The following is a 19,105-nucleotide window of genomic DNA, read 5'->3' on the forward strand; positions in this document are numbered from 1 at the left end:
GGGAATTTTTACAGACAGAGGGATGGAGTGGCTATGAGAAGTCCACACTCGCCCGTAGCAGCTAATTTCTTTACGGAGCATTTTGAAGAGGAGGCTTTTGCTTCAGTGTCAATCAAACATATGATTTGGTGGAGGTATGTTGATGATGCATTTGTAGTCTGGACAGAAGGTCCATAGAAACTTCATCTATTTCTAAACCACCTAAATCAGCAACATCCTTCAATTAAATTCACTATGGAGATGCAGTTGGACGGATGCCTTCCTTTCCTGGAGGGTCTAGTAAGAAAGAAACCGGACAGCTCCTTAGGACATACTGTCTATCGTAAGCATACCCACACAAATCGCTATCTTCATGCAGATTCTCACCACCATCCAGCACAAAAACAAGGCATTCTCATGACACTCACCCAGAGGGTGATACGAATTTGTGAGCCATCGAATATCCAGATGGAGATGGACCCACTCAAAGTCACATTCAAGGGTAATGATTACAGAGATGTGCAGATTCATACAGCCCTGTATCCCAGAAAAAAGACCAAGCAAAGCTCACAGAAGGAAGAAGTGAAGGGAACTGCCTACTTGCCTTACATTCACAACACTACAGATCGATTGTCAAGGTCCTCCGCAAACACATTATAAAAATCGTGTTTGGCACCATCATTAAAATTGCTCACAGTCTAGGTAAAACCAAGGACAAATTTTCCCCACTTTTACATCCTGGGATATACAAAAGTCCCTGTACTTGCGGCAAGGAAGACATTGGCTAAACATGTCGGTCCATTAGTACTCGCATCAAGGAATACCAACAAAGTATTTGTCTCAACCAGCCAGACGAATCAGCAATAGCTAAGCTAGCCCTATCGTCGAGTCATGATGTCGTGTTCCAAGATGCTCAAGCTCTTACCCATTCTAGACATACAGGTCCATGATTATATAGGAAGCTATGGAAATACGTGGAAATTCTAACAATTTCAACACGGACACTGGCTATCCATTAAGTAATATGTGGTTGCCAGCCATTAAGGATTTACATAGGTAGTTCCCCTCCCTGTCCCTTCACTATTGTTATTTCGTTTCGGCGTTTTCCAAATTCATACGTTCCTCATCACCAGATGTTTCATTCCAGGCTTGTGTCAATGTCATACTTTCATATGTGTGTACAACTGTTATGTTATGTGACTCCCTCTCAGACTGATTCTGATGGTTCCGTCAGCTTCTGCTTCGAATGCTAGTGCAGCTCCGCATGTGGTGAGCCATCTGGTGATGAACGTAGCACTTCCACTTCCATTATTAACGTCTCTATTCAAACCTCATTCTTGGAGAAGTCTTCCTTGTGAACAGTCGAGATTTTCTTCTGAAGACGCAGAACGTAAACGCAAAACGTAAAGAACTTCACCTTATTTTCTTGACATGGCATAAGCCCAAAAGCCTATATCATGTCTTATTGTAAATTATTGGTATTTCAGAAGATGGCAATGCAATAACATGAATATTATTTCAATATTCTCCTAGATAAGAACAGTAAAGACATTTTATCAAAATTGAGAAAGGTATAATTTGTCTCTTTATTTGTCATAATGCTTGTGGTTTGTGAAATACAAAGTGCATAATAGATAATTTCATGTTTATTCATTCTTCACAGCAGCAGGACCAGGGATTAGAAAGAGTTTTTCCCAGACCGCAATTCTGTCTTGATAGAGTCCTCGCTTCATGTCCAGTGCTGAGCCGATGTCCAGATATTTCAGGTTCTTCTCAGTGAAGGGCTCCCATTTCACATTATTAAGGAGAGGAGAAGCTTCTGGTGTTGGGTCCCTGCATGGAAAGGTTCATGCAGTAAGTTTATTCAAACACAAGAAAAATATGAAAATGGGGTGAATTTTATCTTGGTTAGGGTGACCAGATGTCCTCTTTTATCTGGACATGTCCTCTTTTTTTTGACCATTTTCTGGAGTCTGGGAGGATTATTTAACAACTGAAATGTCCTCCCTTTTTTTTAGTGAATCTGCTTATTCTGGGGTAATTTGTTTTACTAGTTTGTTTTTACAAGTATTTTTTTATTACGCGACGGCATCGTCGATGTCGTATCGATATACAGAAATGTGATTATGGATATACAGTACATATGATTATTATATTCATGCCTTGTATTATGATCATAGATGCTATTTACCATTCTGTATACTGTATGCTTCTCTCTCAGCAATACCCTGTCACAACACTGTTATAATAATGTGTGACAGCTGACAGTGTGACAAGCGACCAGAGATCGTCTGGATTTGAAGGTAGCTTGTTTTAAATGGATGGAGTTCAAAGGAACATTGATTATTGTGATGTTGAAGAATATATTCTGTTTTTGGCTTTCAAATTGATGATGTGATATCTTTTGATCAGTTCTGTAATTTCAAACAATTCTTGAATGAGAGTAATAATGGTACTGAACAAAACAAGTTACCTTGTAGTCAGAAATGGACAAATTTGATTGTAGTTTAGAGTTATAAAAGTTTGCAAAATACTTTTTTTCCTATACCAGGGCAAACTGCAAATGTAGAAAGAGTACTTTCACTGATTTCAGCACAATGGACTGATACTAGGAACCATTCGTACTAGAATATGTAAACATCATCTTAATGGTTCAGTAGTCTATAATCTAAAGAAATGTACGTGTGTATATGTTAGATATGCCAAAACTTCTAAAGGCATCTGAATCTTCAGAAAAATACCAGCAAGGCATGTAATTTGTTTCATTGTTTAATTTTTGTAAGAATTTACTGTATAATACAGAAATGGATAAATTTTGTTTATGTATGTAAAAATTTGAATACATACGTCTAAATTCAGATTCTCAATGGAGGATTTTTTAGTCCTCCTTTTTCAGCATTGTCCTCCTTTTAAAATAGTTTTGTCCTCTTTTGTATCTATTTGCATCTGGAACCCTAATCTTGGTCAAATATGTAGTCAAGGTCGAATATTTATCACATACCGGTAATACATACATCTTCACTTCAGACTATTATACCTATTAGCAATCAGTCTGCACGCTTCTGTTAGTTAATTAAGCACCTATACAATCCTCTAATTGCAACCAGCTCTGTGGCCTCTTTCAGTACCACACCTTTAAGCATTGTCACTGTGATCCTCTGCTTCTCTTACCCACCTTGGCCGAATTCACTATTCTCCTAATTAACCTATACTCCTCCATTTGCCTCACATGATCTCACCAACGAACCCGGCTTATGCGTTGTGTTTATTCCTGACTTAGCATTTATCTTTTCATATCGAGTACCCTCCTGCCATTATTCACTTGTTCATACCAGCAATCTCTCATGTTACTTTCTTGTCTGTTACTTCTAACTTGTGAATAAGATATGCCTAATCTCCTAGCTCTTGCTTCTATACAGCAAAAGTCTGTCTGAAAAGAGACCGAAGTTACTTCGTCTGAGAGTTGACATTTTCTTACAGAATAACATTGATCACAACTGTGAGCTCTTTGTATCAGCTTTGCTGTAAACTAATTCAGTTTCACTTAGTATACTAGATAAATGTCTTTATTGGCATAGTTAAGGCCATTGGACCTTCTCTTACACTAAACCTATTAGTGTACATTAAAGTCATAAGTAATACTACCATAATTAATACTACAAGACACAATTTAAACACAATCAAAATATAACTGAAATAAAATTCCACCACAGTGAGACATACAACAGCAATAATAATAATAATAATAATAATAATAATAATATAGTAGCACGATCACTGAAAGGACAGAAATGCATAGGTCAGTCGCATCCTGCTGTACCTCTTAACGCTCTTTTAAATGACACTGTAGTTGCTATTCCTCTGACATTGTCCGGTAAATGATTCCATTCTCATGCGGCAAACACTGAGAATGAGCTGTTATATGTGGCAGTTCGATGGTGAGGGATGATGAGCAGGTTGGATGTTTGAGCCCTTGTATGTCTGTCATGAACATTTGAGAAGTAATGGAAAGACGAAGAAAGGTAAGATGGGGAAGATGTAGTAAGAACTCGATGGAGGAGAGGCAAAGTGTGATGGTTACAACGAACATGGAGTCATGACCACTCTAATTTTAGGAAAGATGGTGACACATGGTCATATTTTCTTAAACTGCAAATATATCTCACACATGCATTTAGTAAGAACTCGATAGAGGAGAGGCAAAGTGTGATGGTTACGACGAACATGGAGTCATGACCACTCTAATTTTAGGAAAGATGGTGACACATGGTCATATTTTCTTAAATTGCAAATATATCTCACACATGCATTTTGAGCACGGTGTAGCGTTAGGGAAAATTGCGGTCTGATGTCATTGAAAACAACATCACAATAGTCAAAATGTGGCATTACAAGAGCTTCAATTAATTTCTTTTTAAGCTTTATTGGAAATATATGTTTATATTTATATAAAGAATGTAAAGCTGAGTAAAGTTTTTGACAGATATGTAAGACATGTGAAGACCAAGTCATGCGTTCGTCCATGATAACACCGAGATTCTTTACTGGTGATACAAAAGGAATTGGAACATCCTGAAGGATTACTCTTGGCAACGGACATTTAGTTATACTTGTTATTTGACTTTGATGGCCAAGAAGAATTACTTGCAACTTTGTAGGGTTCAATTTCAGGCCGTGCGCAGCAGACCAATCACTAACAGCCTGTAAGTCAATGTTTAATAAGTTGGTATTTTCCTGAAGGTCTCGTGCTGTAGAGTCTGTGTAGAGTTGAAGATCGTCAGCGTACATATGGTAGTTGCAGTGTTTTAAATTCGACGATATGTCCTTCACAAAGAGTGTGAAAAGAAGAGGACCAAGTACAGAGCCTTGAGGGACTACTCTGTTCACGTGGCGCTACAAGGAGACGATTCCATTATTACCTTTCACACATTGTTGATGTCCGTGAAGATAAGAATGCATCCAAGCAATCATATTCTGAGAAAAATGTAGAGCCTTCAGTTTTACAAGTAAAATGTCAATGTCTACGCTGTCGAAAGCTTTTGCTGTAATCTAGTAGTACCAGAACTGTGAATCGTCCTCTGTCTATTGCTTGTCTAACATCCTCAGTCACTTTAAGTAAGACTGTAGTTGTACTATGTCCTTGTCGGAAACCAGACTGGAGAGGATTAAGGAGATTGTGCGTTCGAAGGTACTCAGACATTTGTGTATGGACTACATATTCTAAGATTTTAGATAAAGCTGATAAAATACAGATTGGACGATAGTCTCCCTCGTTCGAAGGTGTTTGACTTTTTGGAAGAGGTAGCACTATAGCCCTCTTCCAGAGCGTTGTATATGTGGAGTATAGAAGAGAGAAATTGATTATATGATTTAAGGTTGGTAATATACAATCAACAATTAGTTTGACCATGTCAGTCCCAATGTCATCAGTTCCTTTCGCTTTCGTGCTTATTCTGAGGACTGCTTTTCTGACTTGGAGGGGCATTACGTGACTGAAACAGAATTTCTCTCTGTCAGGGGTAGGGTGTGTACCGTAATAATTCATAAGTCTCAGTTTGTCGTCAGAACCTTACTGCGGAGCAAATAGCAGTAGAGTACTCGTTAAGAGTCTCGAGAGGTACTGTAATTTCTTCTCTGTTCTTGTTCTTCATAAGTCCAAGCTCATTAATAGATTTCCAAAATGTCGTCGATGTTCTACTGTCAGGCATAATTAAACTGTAAGCGTGTTGCAGTTTAGCATTTCATATTTGTTGTGTTGTCTTATTTCGTAACTTCCTGTATTCGTCAAAGTTTTGTACGGTAGGGTCATTTTTGTACTGTCTGTGAGTGCAATCTCTTTGTCTCATTAGTTGTCTAATTTCGTCATTTAACCACGGGGAGGGTGCTTTCGATATTCTCGCTTGCCGCTTTGGGGCATGCTTGTCACATAGTTCCGTTACTTTGCTATTAAAGAAGTCAACTTAGTCGTCTAGATTGTTATTGTTCGTTATGTCATGCCACGGTATTTTGCCTGCGTCCTCTAAGAGTCTGTCTTTATTTATATTTTTCAGTGGTCGATAGGAGATAAATTTCTGGGAGAGTTTCGGTGGCCGGAGGTTATACGAGATGTATATTGCGTCGTGTGCAGATGTACCAGGTACAAAGGTTTGACCAACATTGAGAACTCTGTCTGAGTTGCTAGTAACTATAAGATCTAATAGTGTGTGTGAATGAGATGTATGGTGAGTCGAAGAGTGAGGCAAGATTTCCATATTATAGGCTTGAAACAATGTTTTGAGTCGTGTGGATTCGGAAGAAGTTGTGTCAGTTAAGTCCGTATTGAAGTCTCCCATAATTATTGTGTGAGGGTAGTCTGGCAGTAGTTTAGTTAAGTCAGCTTCAAAATCTTCTAAGTGACCTGTATTCGAAGGTTTGTAAACTACTCCTACAAGGGCTTTAATCCCATTTGTTGTTATTTCTACAAACATATATTCTGGTTTCCTCTCATACCTGCCTGGTGAATGACCCAACAACTTAGGTTTGAGGCTGGTTAGGAAATAGCCACATACCCCTACACCCCGTTTGTGAGTGCAGTCATTTCTCAGAAGAGTAGCCTTCAAGATGACACAAAGAAGACTGGCTATTATCTGTTAACCATGACTCAGACACTAGCAGGACATGGAAAACAGGTGGAGTGAATATTTCTACAATCTTGTCCATTCGGTTGGCTGCTAATATACTTTGTGTTTATATGACAGATGTGTAGGGCTCTGGGATGTTGCAAAATGAAATTCTTGAGGATACTAGCGGTAGTTTGGTCAAGGTTTGCGCTAGAGGGTGAGGGGAGTGGGGACAGCAGAAGGACGGGAGAGGGTAGCTGGTCTGAGGTGACATAAAGTAGCTGTTGAAATTGACTAGTGACGTCAGAGGAATTTGTTTTGTCACTTGTAACTCTTGAGAGTTAACAAAATGTACAGATAAACACAAAGGGCTAGGAGGAATTTAACATTAATTGAAGTAGTGGGGTGAAGGAATATAATCAAACTGTGCCTAGAATTATCTATTATTTTCAAGTGCGACTAAATTAAGGGTGTTGTGTCTAAATTAATAAAATAAAAATTTAAAGTATTTAAAATTGAAAGTTATTAAATTAATCATAAGGAAATAAGAAAGTAAATGCAATTATTTAGTAAAATATATAGATAAATAGTTGCAAAAAGAAATTTTAACTAAGCCAAACAAAAATAAATGATAATTCACTAGACTATTCTAATATAAAATTGAACTATCTTGAGAGAAATAAATCCGGACTAATCTAGGAATATAAACACTCAGTTCGGTGCACTCAATTCAGTGAATTGTTACATTTAGCTGATGTCACTGTCCTTAGGAATGTCACTCAGCCGGTTAATTCTAATTTTATTGCCATCTGGTTTCTTAATAATGATGTCTCCACTCAAGGTCCAACAATTACTCTGATTAAAACGGAGAATAGCAGCCTTAAGAATTGACAATCTGGTGAAGGTTAGATCCTCGCGAATAGTTACTGGGGTACCTTTCAATTTACGCTTATTGCGAAACACTTCCTGCCTTGTTCGATATTGGCCGAAGTTTCCCTGGAGATTTAGGTCCGACTCAGTGACTCCTATCAATGTCTTGCAAATTCACATTCACACCTATCTCCTTAAAAACATTTACTGCAAGTTCGTCCGTATTTTCAGTGTGTTCTAGTGCTAGCTCTTCTACTGTATTGTTCCAGTGAGTCACATCTTGCAGCAAAGTCTTCCCTCATCTTGCGGATTACTTTATCCCTGCTTTAGAGTTTTGCGTTCAATTCTGCCACAATTTCAGAATTGAACTGGAGAGATTTTTCTAATTCCTCTATGATGAGTTCTGTCACACGCTCCGATATGGCGGCTACTATCTTTTCAAGGAACTTACCAGAGCTGATGGTTTCGTTTAGTATCCTGGTGACTGCCTCTTCAATAGGGTTGGCACTACTGCTCGGGTCACTGATGTTGCACTTGCTGCTGCCCATATTGCCTGAGAAATCACTACTTAATATTGGTGAACTGATTGTTACAATGACTGATACTTGCTGGTTTGACTCTACACTGTATCACACACTCGTGTACCACTTATTATATAGCTCCCTTTAGAATAACACCTTCTAATTCACTTAAACTGAGGAGCCGGTCTTACGCACGTCCGTCACCCATGAGTTACTATCCTGAGGAAGTAAATTCATGTCATTACATAAACTAAATTTCTTTGTGCTAAGCCCGTATTGTCATAAGTATCACTTTAGCAATCCTTATCACGCTTTCCACCTTTACAATGCAATATGAGTCTTTACTGATAGACTACATTAAAATCAATACAGGTTTCATCCCTGCCGGGACATCAGCAGTCGACACATGAATAACAGACCTTATAAAAATTGTCACATGGATATTGGTATGTATGTATGTATGTATGTTTAGTCATCAGCCCGAAGGCTGGTTGGATCCTCAACAGTTCTGCCATGAGCTGTCATAGATGGCCTAGGCATCACTGAAGAGGCGTACTAGGGAAATGAGGAGTGAGGTAGTTTCCCGTTGCTTTCCTCACCGAGCCAGAAGTTGCTATTACATATCAGTCTGCCAAGCCCACTGAAATGCATGCACCAACTGACCCTATGAGCGATATTTTCACACCATTCATAGCAGGGACTGGCTGCGTAAGGAATGGCATTACTAGCATCGCTCATACCTCAGTCAGTTTCATTTTGTCAAAGCCAAGGATAAGACAGAGACAGATCAATGAAAGTAACAAAATTGCTCTAGCCCATACCAGAAGACTTAGTGCACTGTAAACACTATGATTGGTATATATACACAGTAAAAAATACGTTCACTTTATAGCTAAAAATGACAAAAGGGTAACGGTGGAGTATGTTATAAGGATTGCTAAAGTGATAAATGTGTGTCCTTGTCCCAACGTAGCACAGCTCATTTTAGGTACACCCCAAAAGGAGAAAATCTGCATGTACAGTACCTTTTTAATCATATATCAGCCCTCTTCTTAGATTTTTTTTTTTTTTTTTAAATACTGATATCACTTTAGTCTTGAAGATGCTGATTATGCATCACTGCACTTCTCTTCAAACAATAAAATTTGGTATAAATTTTCTTCTTACCTATCACAATGTTTGACTACTTTTAGAGATATTCATTGAACACCAGCCTTACACTGCACTGAATATGCAGTAGTTTGCAACAGATTAATGATGACTCACTTGACATAAAATATTATGTAGTTGCTCTTTATTTTAATAATATATGTATTACCGGGCAAGTTGGCCATGCAGTTAGGAGTGCCCAGCTGTGTGCTCGCATCCAGGAGATAGTGGGTTTGAACCCTGCTGTCGGCAGACCTGAAGATGGTATTCCATGGTTTCCCATTTTCACACCAGGGAAATGCTGGGGCTGTACCTTAATTAAGGCCACGGCTGCTTCCTTCCCATTCCTAGGCCTTTCCTGTTCCATCATTGCCATAAGACCTATCTGTGTCGGTGCGACGTAAAACAAATAGCAAAAAAATAAATAAATATGTATTGAAAACCCAGTCTTGTGGTGTAAGGATAGCATATCTACTTCTTACCCAGAGAACGCAGATTCAATTTCCATCATGACTGTTTATTTAATCCTGGTGTGAGGTGTAGAATACTACTCACTCAGCCCTTTGAGGTTAACTGAGGAACTGCTTGGCATGTGAAGCAATGTGGACTGGTAATGAAATCTAGTACTAATACTGAAGAATTCGTTAACTGACCATTTGACATGTAATAATCCAATACCTGCATGCCATCTGATTGGGCAGTAGCCACCTTGGAAAGTGGAGGCCTTTAATGGCATACATGCATCGAATGTTCTCTTCTTTTGAAATACCATATCTCGGTAAATTCATAATATACCTGATCCAGAGGAAAAGTGTTTTTATTTGATAACTTTTTGATGATACACTATTGTTTTCACCCAGGGGCACTGAAATTTTGAAGCGGGTTGGTGCCCACGACATCTCGAGATGAACGTGACAGTGCTTTCTGTTATCTGGATCTGGCCACTCACTATTATGTTTCCTATCCGAGATCTCTTGACAAAACCGAGCAAGTTGGCAGTGCAGTATGAGTCGCATAGCTGTGAGCTTGCATTCTATAGATGGAGTGTTCTAACCACCTTGTCGGGAGCCCTAATTTCCCATTTTTGTACCAGGAAAATGCTGGGGTTGCAACTTTCCCAGTTCTAACCCTGCCCAATCCCATCATTGTCATAAGATCTGTCTGGAACTATTAGCAAAAACAGTATCTGTGAAATACTCTTGTTTCCTTCCCATCTCGATGCTATTAAGTTTACAAAGCCTAGGGAGTCTATTTGCACACTTTTCATAGCCCTTCCTTTTCTTATTGAGTTTCTCATCTCCTTGAAACAACAATCATCACTACTGTTTGTAATATGACTGTTAATGGTGTTCGAAGCAGTAAATTAAATTTCAGAATATCGCCATCACAATATTAAAAGACTGTTTTATAACTTTACTAGCAGACATCTTGGCTTTGCATGGGAATAACTTTGAATTTATGGTGATAAGCTTTATAAAATTTCCTTGTTGATTTTTCAAGGTTTTCCTGACCACCTGCCTGTTAGCTTGGTTCTTACTCCCCATGTGATAGTACATCTTTCCTGTGCTTTCACTAAACCAATTCACCTCAATTGTGTACTGTAAAAGGTATTTTTATCTAATAAGACTGTTGGAGTGAATAAACAATCCATTTTAGCTATGATTGCAGGATGAATCTCAACATATACCTAGGTAGTTTCTAAATTTAAAGTTCCTGCTTTTATTGCATAATATAACATAATATCTCTTTTTGAGGGCTACAGTTTACAAATAAGTATATACCATCCCAGACTTTTCTATAGAGTCCTTTATGCTCCACAATATTTCCACACATACTCGGAATATACGGAGGTCGAGTCATAAGTCATGGCAACTATTTTTTTTTCCTCGCGAACAGCAGACAACACGGAAAATCTATGATATCCATTTGGAAACGTATGGTATGTACTTGCGTATGATGCCACTAGATGGTGTATGTAAACAACATTGTGGGTCTAAGCATGCCCTCAAGTTCAGTGTGTGAGTAAGAGCATCACAAAATGGAAGTCAACAAGCAGGAGCAATGATCATATATTAAAACTAGCAGTTTCCCGCTGGCTCCGTCCGCAATGTACAAAGTATGGTGTTGTTCGTTATTATCCTCACGGATGTATTTGCAAAGTTTCGAGTTAATGAAATAAAGCACATGATCTGCTGTGGTAATAGAATGTAATATTATATCAACAAAAGACTTGAAAATACATCACACAAAGAAATTGAATTAAACTTTCCTTGGAACAACACTACGCATCGAACTGTTAAAAAGTCCTTCAAAAATCTTCGTCATGGAGACAAATGCACTCATAACTTTTCTCAGATTTACCAATTTAAGTAGTTATTACCTCAAAAGAAACCGCTTGATCCACTGAGTGTTTTTAGACCAAAACGAACTGCGTACCTCAATTAGAACGAAAGATATGATTGCTTCAATGAGAGAAAATGTTTAAGAAATGAGATATCAAATGGAATGTGCACTCATAACTTTCCTCAGAATCAATCAATTTGAATAGTTAAGGGCTGAAATGAAAGAGCTTGATCCACTGAGGGTTCTTAGACCAAAACGAACTACATACCTCAATTAGAAGCAAAGATATGATTGCTTCAATGAGACAAAAAATGGGAAAAATCAAATAATTTGAGGAAGGTGAAAGTTAAGTGATTTGTAGTACATGATGACAAATCTGTGCATGAATACCTTTCAGTTAAAAAAGAAAATGAAGGAAATCGACCAGATAGAATGGCCGGACTGACTGACTTTAATTTGCATAATTTTTTTAACCCTCCAAGTGGCAAGCGCCTGATATCAGGCGTTTTATGCACTTGCCCAGTGGCAATGCCTGATATCAGGCGTTTTGACTTGCTCTTTATTTTATTTCGATAATCTTATTATTATTCATCGAAATGTGCTAATTACGAATCAACTGAAGGAGAAATGTTCGGCCATAATCATGAAATAGTTTGTATAATAACATCTTACACTAATCTAGTGTAAATCGTTGCCAAAGTAGCGTCATAATTCCACTGTCTTGTGCTAGCTGCTACATACTCAGCGGCCGGCCACACAAATGTCTCAGCTGAGCCAGCTATATTTAGTCGCCAGTTTTCCTTCTGATATCAATCTGAAGTGTTGATATGCACTCATCTCAGCAATACTGAATCATTTCCTCACAGGAACAGTGAATAAATCTACAAAGGTACTGTCTCAGATTGTTTTAGGTACAAAACTTGAACCAAGGCAAATCGTTTACTCTAGGGCAAGGTGACGTTCTACTGGTTGCTTATAAAGAGACGAAAACAAGGAAACCAGTTTGTCTCACAACGGGTTGTTACACTGAGGGAAATGAGGGGTTGAAACCACTAATGATTCATAAGTACAATAACTTCATGGGAGGTGTAGAAAGTAAGTGCATTTTCCATGCCACTTGTTCCAGACCCACTAGAAGGTACTGGAAGCAGTTTTTTTTTCAAATCTTCTAGATATGACATTATTTGACACATACGTCCTGTACATAAAGAACACTGATAAGCCTTTAGCAAGATGAGACTTCATGATCACTATAGTTAGAGAATTGCTAAATGAACAGTTCCCAATTCCAGTTGTGAGGCCAACAGGTCATGCAGGAGGCCCCTCTCGTGCTCTCGAAAAATTGCCACAGAATAACAATCGCCTATGTGTTGTGTGCTTGAAAGTAAAGAAGAAGGAGAAGAAGTTTACATTCTGGTGTCGAGGATATAATGGTGGTATTCACCAGGGGTGTTATAAACTAGTGCACTTCTGGAGACCTCACAATCATGGAGTTAAAAGAAAGACCCACCCAAGTGACTCTGAGTGAAATGTACAAGTGGTAGCATACAATTGTTGTATACATTGCTGTATAATTTTTCCAGCTAAGAACAGTATATAAACTGTATACTGGTAAGCACCTACTTACTATGAACTGGTGCTTCTTTTGTATATGTCATTTTTTAAATTTACCTAAATATAAACATATTATATATAGCAAAACGTTTGCAAAAATAAATAATATAAACAAATTCAACATATTTTTGGTCTTACACTTTGTGGATGATAAATAACAGCTTTAGTATCATCATCATCTTATTCCTTGTACTTTTGAGGATAAAAGGGTGTGCTGTTTATGTATGTATAATATGTCAAAGATTTTTAACACAATTTATACTAAGAGTCTACAACACCGATAAAATATCGCTGCCATTACAGGATAAATGACCGCCACTTCGAGGGTTAAATATATAGATAGCAGTTTGCCACGGCAGAAATGCACACCAATGCCATGCAGAGCTGCGGGAAGCATTAGGTATGTGACTATGATCTAATCCCCCAAGTCAAGAAGCCACTATGTGGACAACGGTTTGCTAACAAAGAGGACATCATACGGTAACAGCATTTCGGAGAGAGGTGTCACACGTTAGCAATACACATGCAGCGAATGGTATTCAGTGCCTGCCCCACCGCTGGCAATGCACAGTGGAAACCTTGGGTGATTATTTCGAAGGTCTGTAACCAATGGAGACCTGTCCTTTGTATGTAGTCTTGTGTATTTTCTGTCGATACCATAATAAAACAATGTTTACCAATGACCTGTGTTCTGTCACTTTCCTACGAGAATCTCTGAAGTCAGAATTTGTCTTCAGACTCTATGCATAAGTACATGCCCTATATTTCCAAATGCATATCTTAGATATTCCGTGTTGTCTCTTGTTCGTGAAAAAAAAAAAAAAAAAAAAAAAAAAAAAAAAGTTGCCATGACTTATGTCTCGACCCTTGTATCATTAATGATTTAGGTAGTGTCAGCCAAGAACACACTCGGATGGCCATTTTACTTTGTCTTCCTTCACTAAAATCATCCTTACTTGGCTCTATTTTGTCACAGATTAATATTTCATGCACTTAAATATTCTTTGATAAATATTCTCTACAACAATGAATACTACACCAAAATCTGTTTATTACTTCTTCAAATTAGCCCACATAAATACAGGCAAACATTTACCAGGAATTTCTTTTTGTAATATGTATAGATTCAGTGCACTAGGCTAGAATATTACTTGTAAGATGGATTACTTACCCTCCTCTGGCAAAGTCAGCCCATATCTTGGTCAGCTTCTTCATTGTTTGATATTCTGCATCTCTTGGTGTAATGAATGGATGGAGTGCTGAATTGTGGAACAAGTAGATTAGATCATCGTGATGGACAACACCTGAAGAAGAAATATTTTGAGTTACCTGAACCTTAAATTTCTCTTCAGCTTATCATCCTCTAGGGTCACATCTTGATTTTGAACTAATATGCATTGGTAAGGTAAAAAGTACAAGTGTCCCTAATTTATTACTCTGAAACAAAGGCATGCAGTGTGTGTGTCTGTTAGTATCTGGTGGTATTTCATGGCAGCTTACAGAAAAATTAACTGTGCAATGGAACCTATGTGCAGAAAAAAATGTTTTTGACATGGTGACATCTTGTAGTTCGGTCCACTGGTAAGGGTGCAGGGCAGAAAATTTGGCAGGAGTTTGAAACCTCTATATGATAGGAAGTTACTAATGGATTTCATAAATTTGTGTATCAACGTGTGACGTATATCCTCCAGTACGCTACTAGGTGGTTGAGGGAGGAGGGACATACAAACGGAGTACAAATTTGGTTCCACAGTCAGATTTGAGAAGCACCGTGAGCTGTCCAATTTAGATGCATGAATGACATTAGTTGAATTTCTGTTTTTTTCAAATGATATTTTCAGGCCAATTTTATTCGTAATATTTTGAAGTTCTGATATCTGGGTTTTTGCTTCTTTTATGTCAGCTGCTAGTAATGCTAAATCGTCAGCGAAACTCAGGCAGTTTGTTTTGTTTTTTTGGCCAATCTTTATTTTTGGGGGACATTTCCTAAACCATTCCCTCATTACCATTTCTAGAGCACAACTAAATAATAGTGGTGAGAGCCCATCTCCCTGCTGTAATCCAGTTTCAATTTCAGATGACTCTGATATTTCACCCCTAAACTTCACTTTAGATTTGGTGTTAGTGAGAGTTATTTATTTACATAGTTTACGCCCACATTGGAGCACTTAAATCAAACCCAAATACATTTATGTTAACAAAGAATTAACTGAAGATTTAGCTTGCATCATCTTCTTCCTTTCCCAAAACCTCTTCATTCTGGCTGACCTGGCTGCTCTTTCTTCATCAGATATGACATATTGTTTGTGTTGTACAGTTTTTAATGACAATCTTATTTGTTTGTTCTTGAGAATCCTTTTTTCTTCTCTATTTTCAATTTGCTTCATTGTAATATTCAGCTCTTCTAAATCATTCTGAACTTCTTTAAACCAATTATTTTTTGTTTTACTTTTCCAAAAGTAATTAAATAGTTGTTTTATTATCCTATTATCATTTAATCTAGAAAGATGGCAGAAGAAGGCAATTCTTCTTTTTCCCATCGTATCTATTACAGATTCACTTTCCCTATAAACCACTGCATTAGGCAATAATCTCCATTGTCCATCCACCTGATGTTTTTTATTAATGATTGTTCTGAGTATCCTTCTGTCAACCTTTTGCAGTGTATCAGTTGTTGCTTTGGTGTTCAATTTAAATAGTGTTGCACAAGCATAAGTCGCTTCAGGTTTAATGACGGAACAGTAATGTTGAAGTTTAGCATTTATTGAAAGAGATTTTTTTCTTGTACGTTAATTTTATCATGTTTATTAATTTGGGGTGTAGTCCAAGTTGTCTTAAAATTTTAAACTGAGATTTTCTATGGATGCAATCGTAAGCTTTCTTGAAATCTACAAATGTTATCACCATATCTCTGTTTCTTCTCCTGTTATAGTCCATTATCAACTTAAGACTCTTGATCTGATCAAGACAGCTCCTCCAGGGTCTGAAACCTCCTTGATATTCTCCTAGTTCTTTCTCAAATTGTAAACCTATCCTATTAAGGATGATTATTGAAAATATTTTGTATGTTATGTGTAGGAGCGAGATTCCCCTGTACGGTAGTTATTAGGGTCGGTTTTGTCTCCTTTTCTTGTGCAGTGGGTGAATGAGGGCTGCTGTCCATTGTTCTGGTAGTTCTTCTTTAATCCAGATAGAGACAAATTGCTGATGGAGGGCAACTTTTGCTGATCTTCCTGCATATTTCCAGATTTCTGCAAAGGTCTGATCTTCGCCTGGCGCTTTGTAGTTTTTTAATTTATTCAGTGCTTGGTAGACATCCTTTATTGTGGGGGGATTGATGTTCTCTGGTGGTGTTTTTATTGGGGTGTTGGTGTCCAAATGAAGGAGTTCTATAGGTTCCTCACAATTTAGAATATAGAATATTTAGCCAGAATTTCTGCATTGTCTTTATTGTTATGAGCCAGCTTACCATTTTCATCCTTAATCAGTAGGGTCGGGAGTTTATATTTTTGGAGCTGTTTTCTGAAGGTTTTGTAGCAGTCCCTTGACTGAGTTTTATTGAATTCTTCTTCAGTTAATTACAGTGTGTCCTTATGATGCTGTCTTTTTATTCTTCTTAAGACTTGGTTAGTTTCTTTACTTTGTTTTACTAGATTCTGTACTTACTACTGTAGGTCATTCGGACATTTGCAATTTTTGTGTTACTCAACAGTATTACAACTACGAGGCCTTTGAATTCTTCAACCAAAGACCCAACAACAACATCCCACTGAGTACTGCACCTTCAGACTGATAAAATATACTTAACATCTGACATGTTTTATTCCATAACCAGTAGTAGTAATAGTAACACAAAGTTTTATTATCAAATTGTGCAAGGTAGTCAAGATGTTAGTCATATGGTGACCTCAATATATGCAGCCATGATAGTGAAGTTTTCTGCAGCCTCAGGCCGACAGGCTGAGCTGGGTAATGAAATATGTAAGACATAAATAGTCACCTTATTGACCATCAAGAGTTAAGTATCGTTTCCATGGCTCTAGTGTTAATATATTTAATTTGGCAGTGCAGTTTCTGTATGAATATATTTTGTCTAGTGTTACTTAAAATGTGATGTTTACATTAGATCATTTAATTTTGTACAGGTTCCGAGAAGTATTCGTTTACCAAGGAGTGCTATTGTCTATTCACTCACAGATTTTCTGGCATCTATCTTCCAAAGAGGAATACAGTATGTAATATAGTGAAGAAGTTCTGCTCCACTGGGTCCGGTGTATTTAGTATCTTAGTTTCACTAGAAATAGCTTTCTATAATTGTTGTTTGACAAAAAGAAAAATACTAAATGAACTGTGTTAACTAAGCAAAAGCTCGATTGAAATTGGATTTTGTTTGGAAAGAAGCATCCCTAAATCATGTCTCACCATATGGGACAGTGTGTCACTTTATTCCCCCCAAGAAAACAACTAAAAACACAAAACCATACAAACTCACAGCTGTCCAAAGTTTAAGAGAGAGTGACAGTGCTGCAAGTATTCAATTTTGTAACTTTTTTTTTTTTTTTGTGGCTCGTAATTATTATCTTTTGTGATGAGGCATAAATTAATTTTCGTTGCTATATGAAAAGTCAGTGATACTTGAGAAGAAATGGGCTCAGCATAAATTGATGCAGTTTCAAAGAGAACTTGCTCTTTGTATTTCCTGTGGTTACCGCACCACCTCTACGACACAGCTCTTCTTATTGCAGGCACTGAGCCACTATTTCTGACGGCGATAGCAAAAGCTGAACTCACTTTTTTGAAGAAAAACAAAGTATCACCAATGCCCATTCTGAATACCACCTGGTCATCTTCTACAATCTGATCACCCAAGTGTCTTCAAAAACTTCATTTATGAAAATTGTTCAATTACCTATGACTGCTTTATTTACACAGATGTATCTCGCATACCAAGCACAGATGAACAGGACAAATTTGGATGCGCCTTCGTTGTTCATGAAAACAATTCTGAGGTGTTTTCATACCAGAACAAACTCTCTTTCACTTGCTCTATTTTCCAGGCTGAACTGTGGGCGATCAAATCTGCGATCAAATGCTGCAAATCTAACAACAAGAAATCTCGGACATTAAGTGATTTGCAAGCTGCGTCAAATGCGATAAATAACAAATATAATATGAATACAATAGCTGTAGCTATTAGAACCACAGCTCAAAAAGGTCCGAACATCTGTTTTTACTGGATTCACAGTCATTGTGTAATATCTGGAAATGAGAAAGCTGATCTTCTGGCAAAAGCAGCGGCTACATCTAATTTGGAAATTACTTATAACAAAACGTCACCTAGCTCAACTGAAAACATCATAAAGAAGCAAGTAATTAATTAATGGAACAAAATTTGGACTTCTCCCACTAGAGGCCAAGTCACCAGAGAAATATTCTTTCCTGAGGTTTTCAACTGCCTGCAAAGTAATGTGTTGGTGCCAGGCTTTGAAATAACTCAATTTTTGACTGGTCATGGCAAATTAGGTTACGGTATTATTTTAATCAATTTGGAATCAGTCGTCCTGACGGCTACGTGTATGTCTGTGGATCCTCACAAACAGTGGACCACCTACTGTTTGAATGTGCTGCATTTGAAAGAAGAAGGCATGACTTGAACTCTCATTTAAATTATTGCAACATTGAATTATCAAAACCCCTGTATCATTTATTTAAGAAGCCATGCTGTTACAAATATTTTATTAACTTCATCCTCTTCATTTTCTGGCGATTAGATACATGAATTCATTTTCATTGTAAAATTGAATATGCATTTTAACTACAACCCTAGTATACTATGTAAAATAGGGTTCCAAACTGCTTTGGATATTCAATAATAATGATAATATATGAAAAGTCTTAGCAATTGCTACTAGAGTGCAGAAAATCCACATGGACTTCATGCCCAAATGCTTCATGATGTCAAAATTGAAGTTTGGTATGGGATAAGTTCTCTCAGGATTCTACGGCATATATTATTCCACGAAAATGTAA

The 19,105-nt window shown here is 37.5% G+C and overlaps 1 protein-coding gene across 1 annotated transcript in view; it reads right to left on the reverse strand.

Annotated features, from left to right (window-relative positions):
* Positions 1 to 1,556: 1,556 nt before the first annotated feature.
* LOC136875978 (juvenile hormone esterase) overlaps positions 1,557 to 19,105 on the reverse strand; it is a 113,647-nt gene continuing 96,098 nt past the window's right edge. Inside the window, exons 9-10 of the mRNA XM_067149593.2 lie at positions 14,247 to 14,379; positions 1,557 to 1,812 (exon numbers count right to left, since the gene is read on the reverse strand). Of these exons, the coding sequence (XP_067005694.2) occupies positions 1,626 to 1,812; positions 14,247 to 14,379 (320 nt within the window). The 3' untranslated portion in view covers positions 1,557 to 1,625. The remainder of the gene's footprint in view (positions 1,813 to 14,246; positions 14,380 to 19,105) is intronic.

The sequence above is a fragment of the Anabrus simplex genome, chromosome 6 (assembly GCF_040414725.1).
Source record: "Anabrus simplex isolate iqAnaSimp1 chromosome 6, ASM4041472v1, whole genome shotgun sequence".
NCBI classification, from domain to species: Eukaryota; Metazoa; Arthropoda; class Insecta; order Orthoptera; family Tettigoniidae; genus Anabrus; species Anabrus simplex.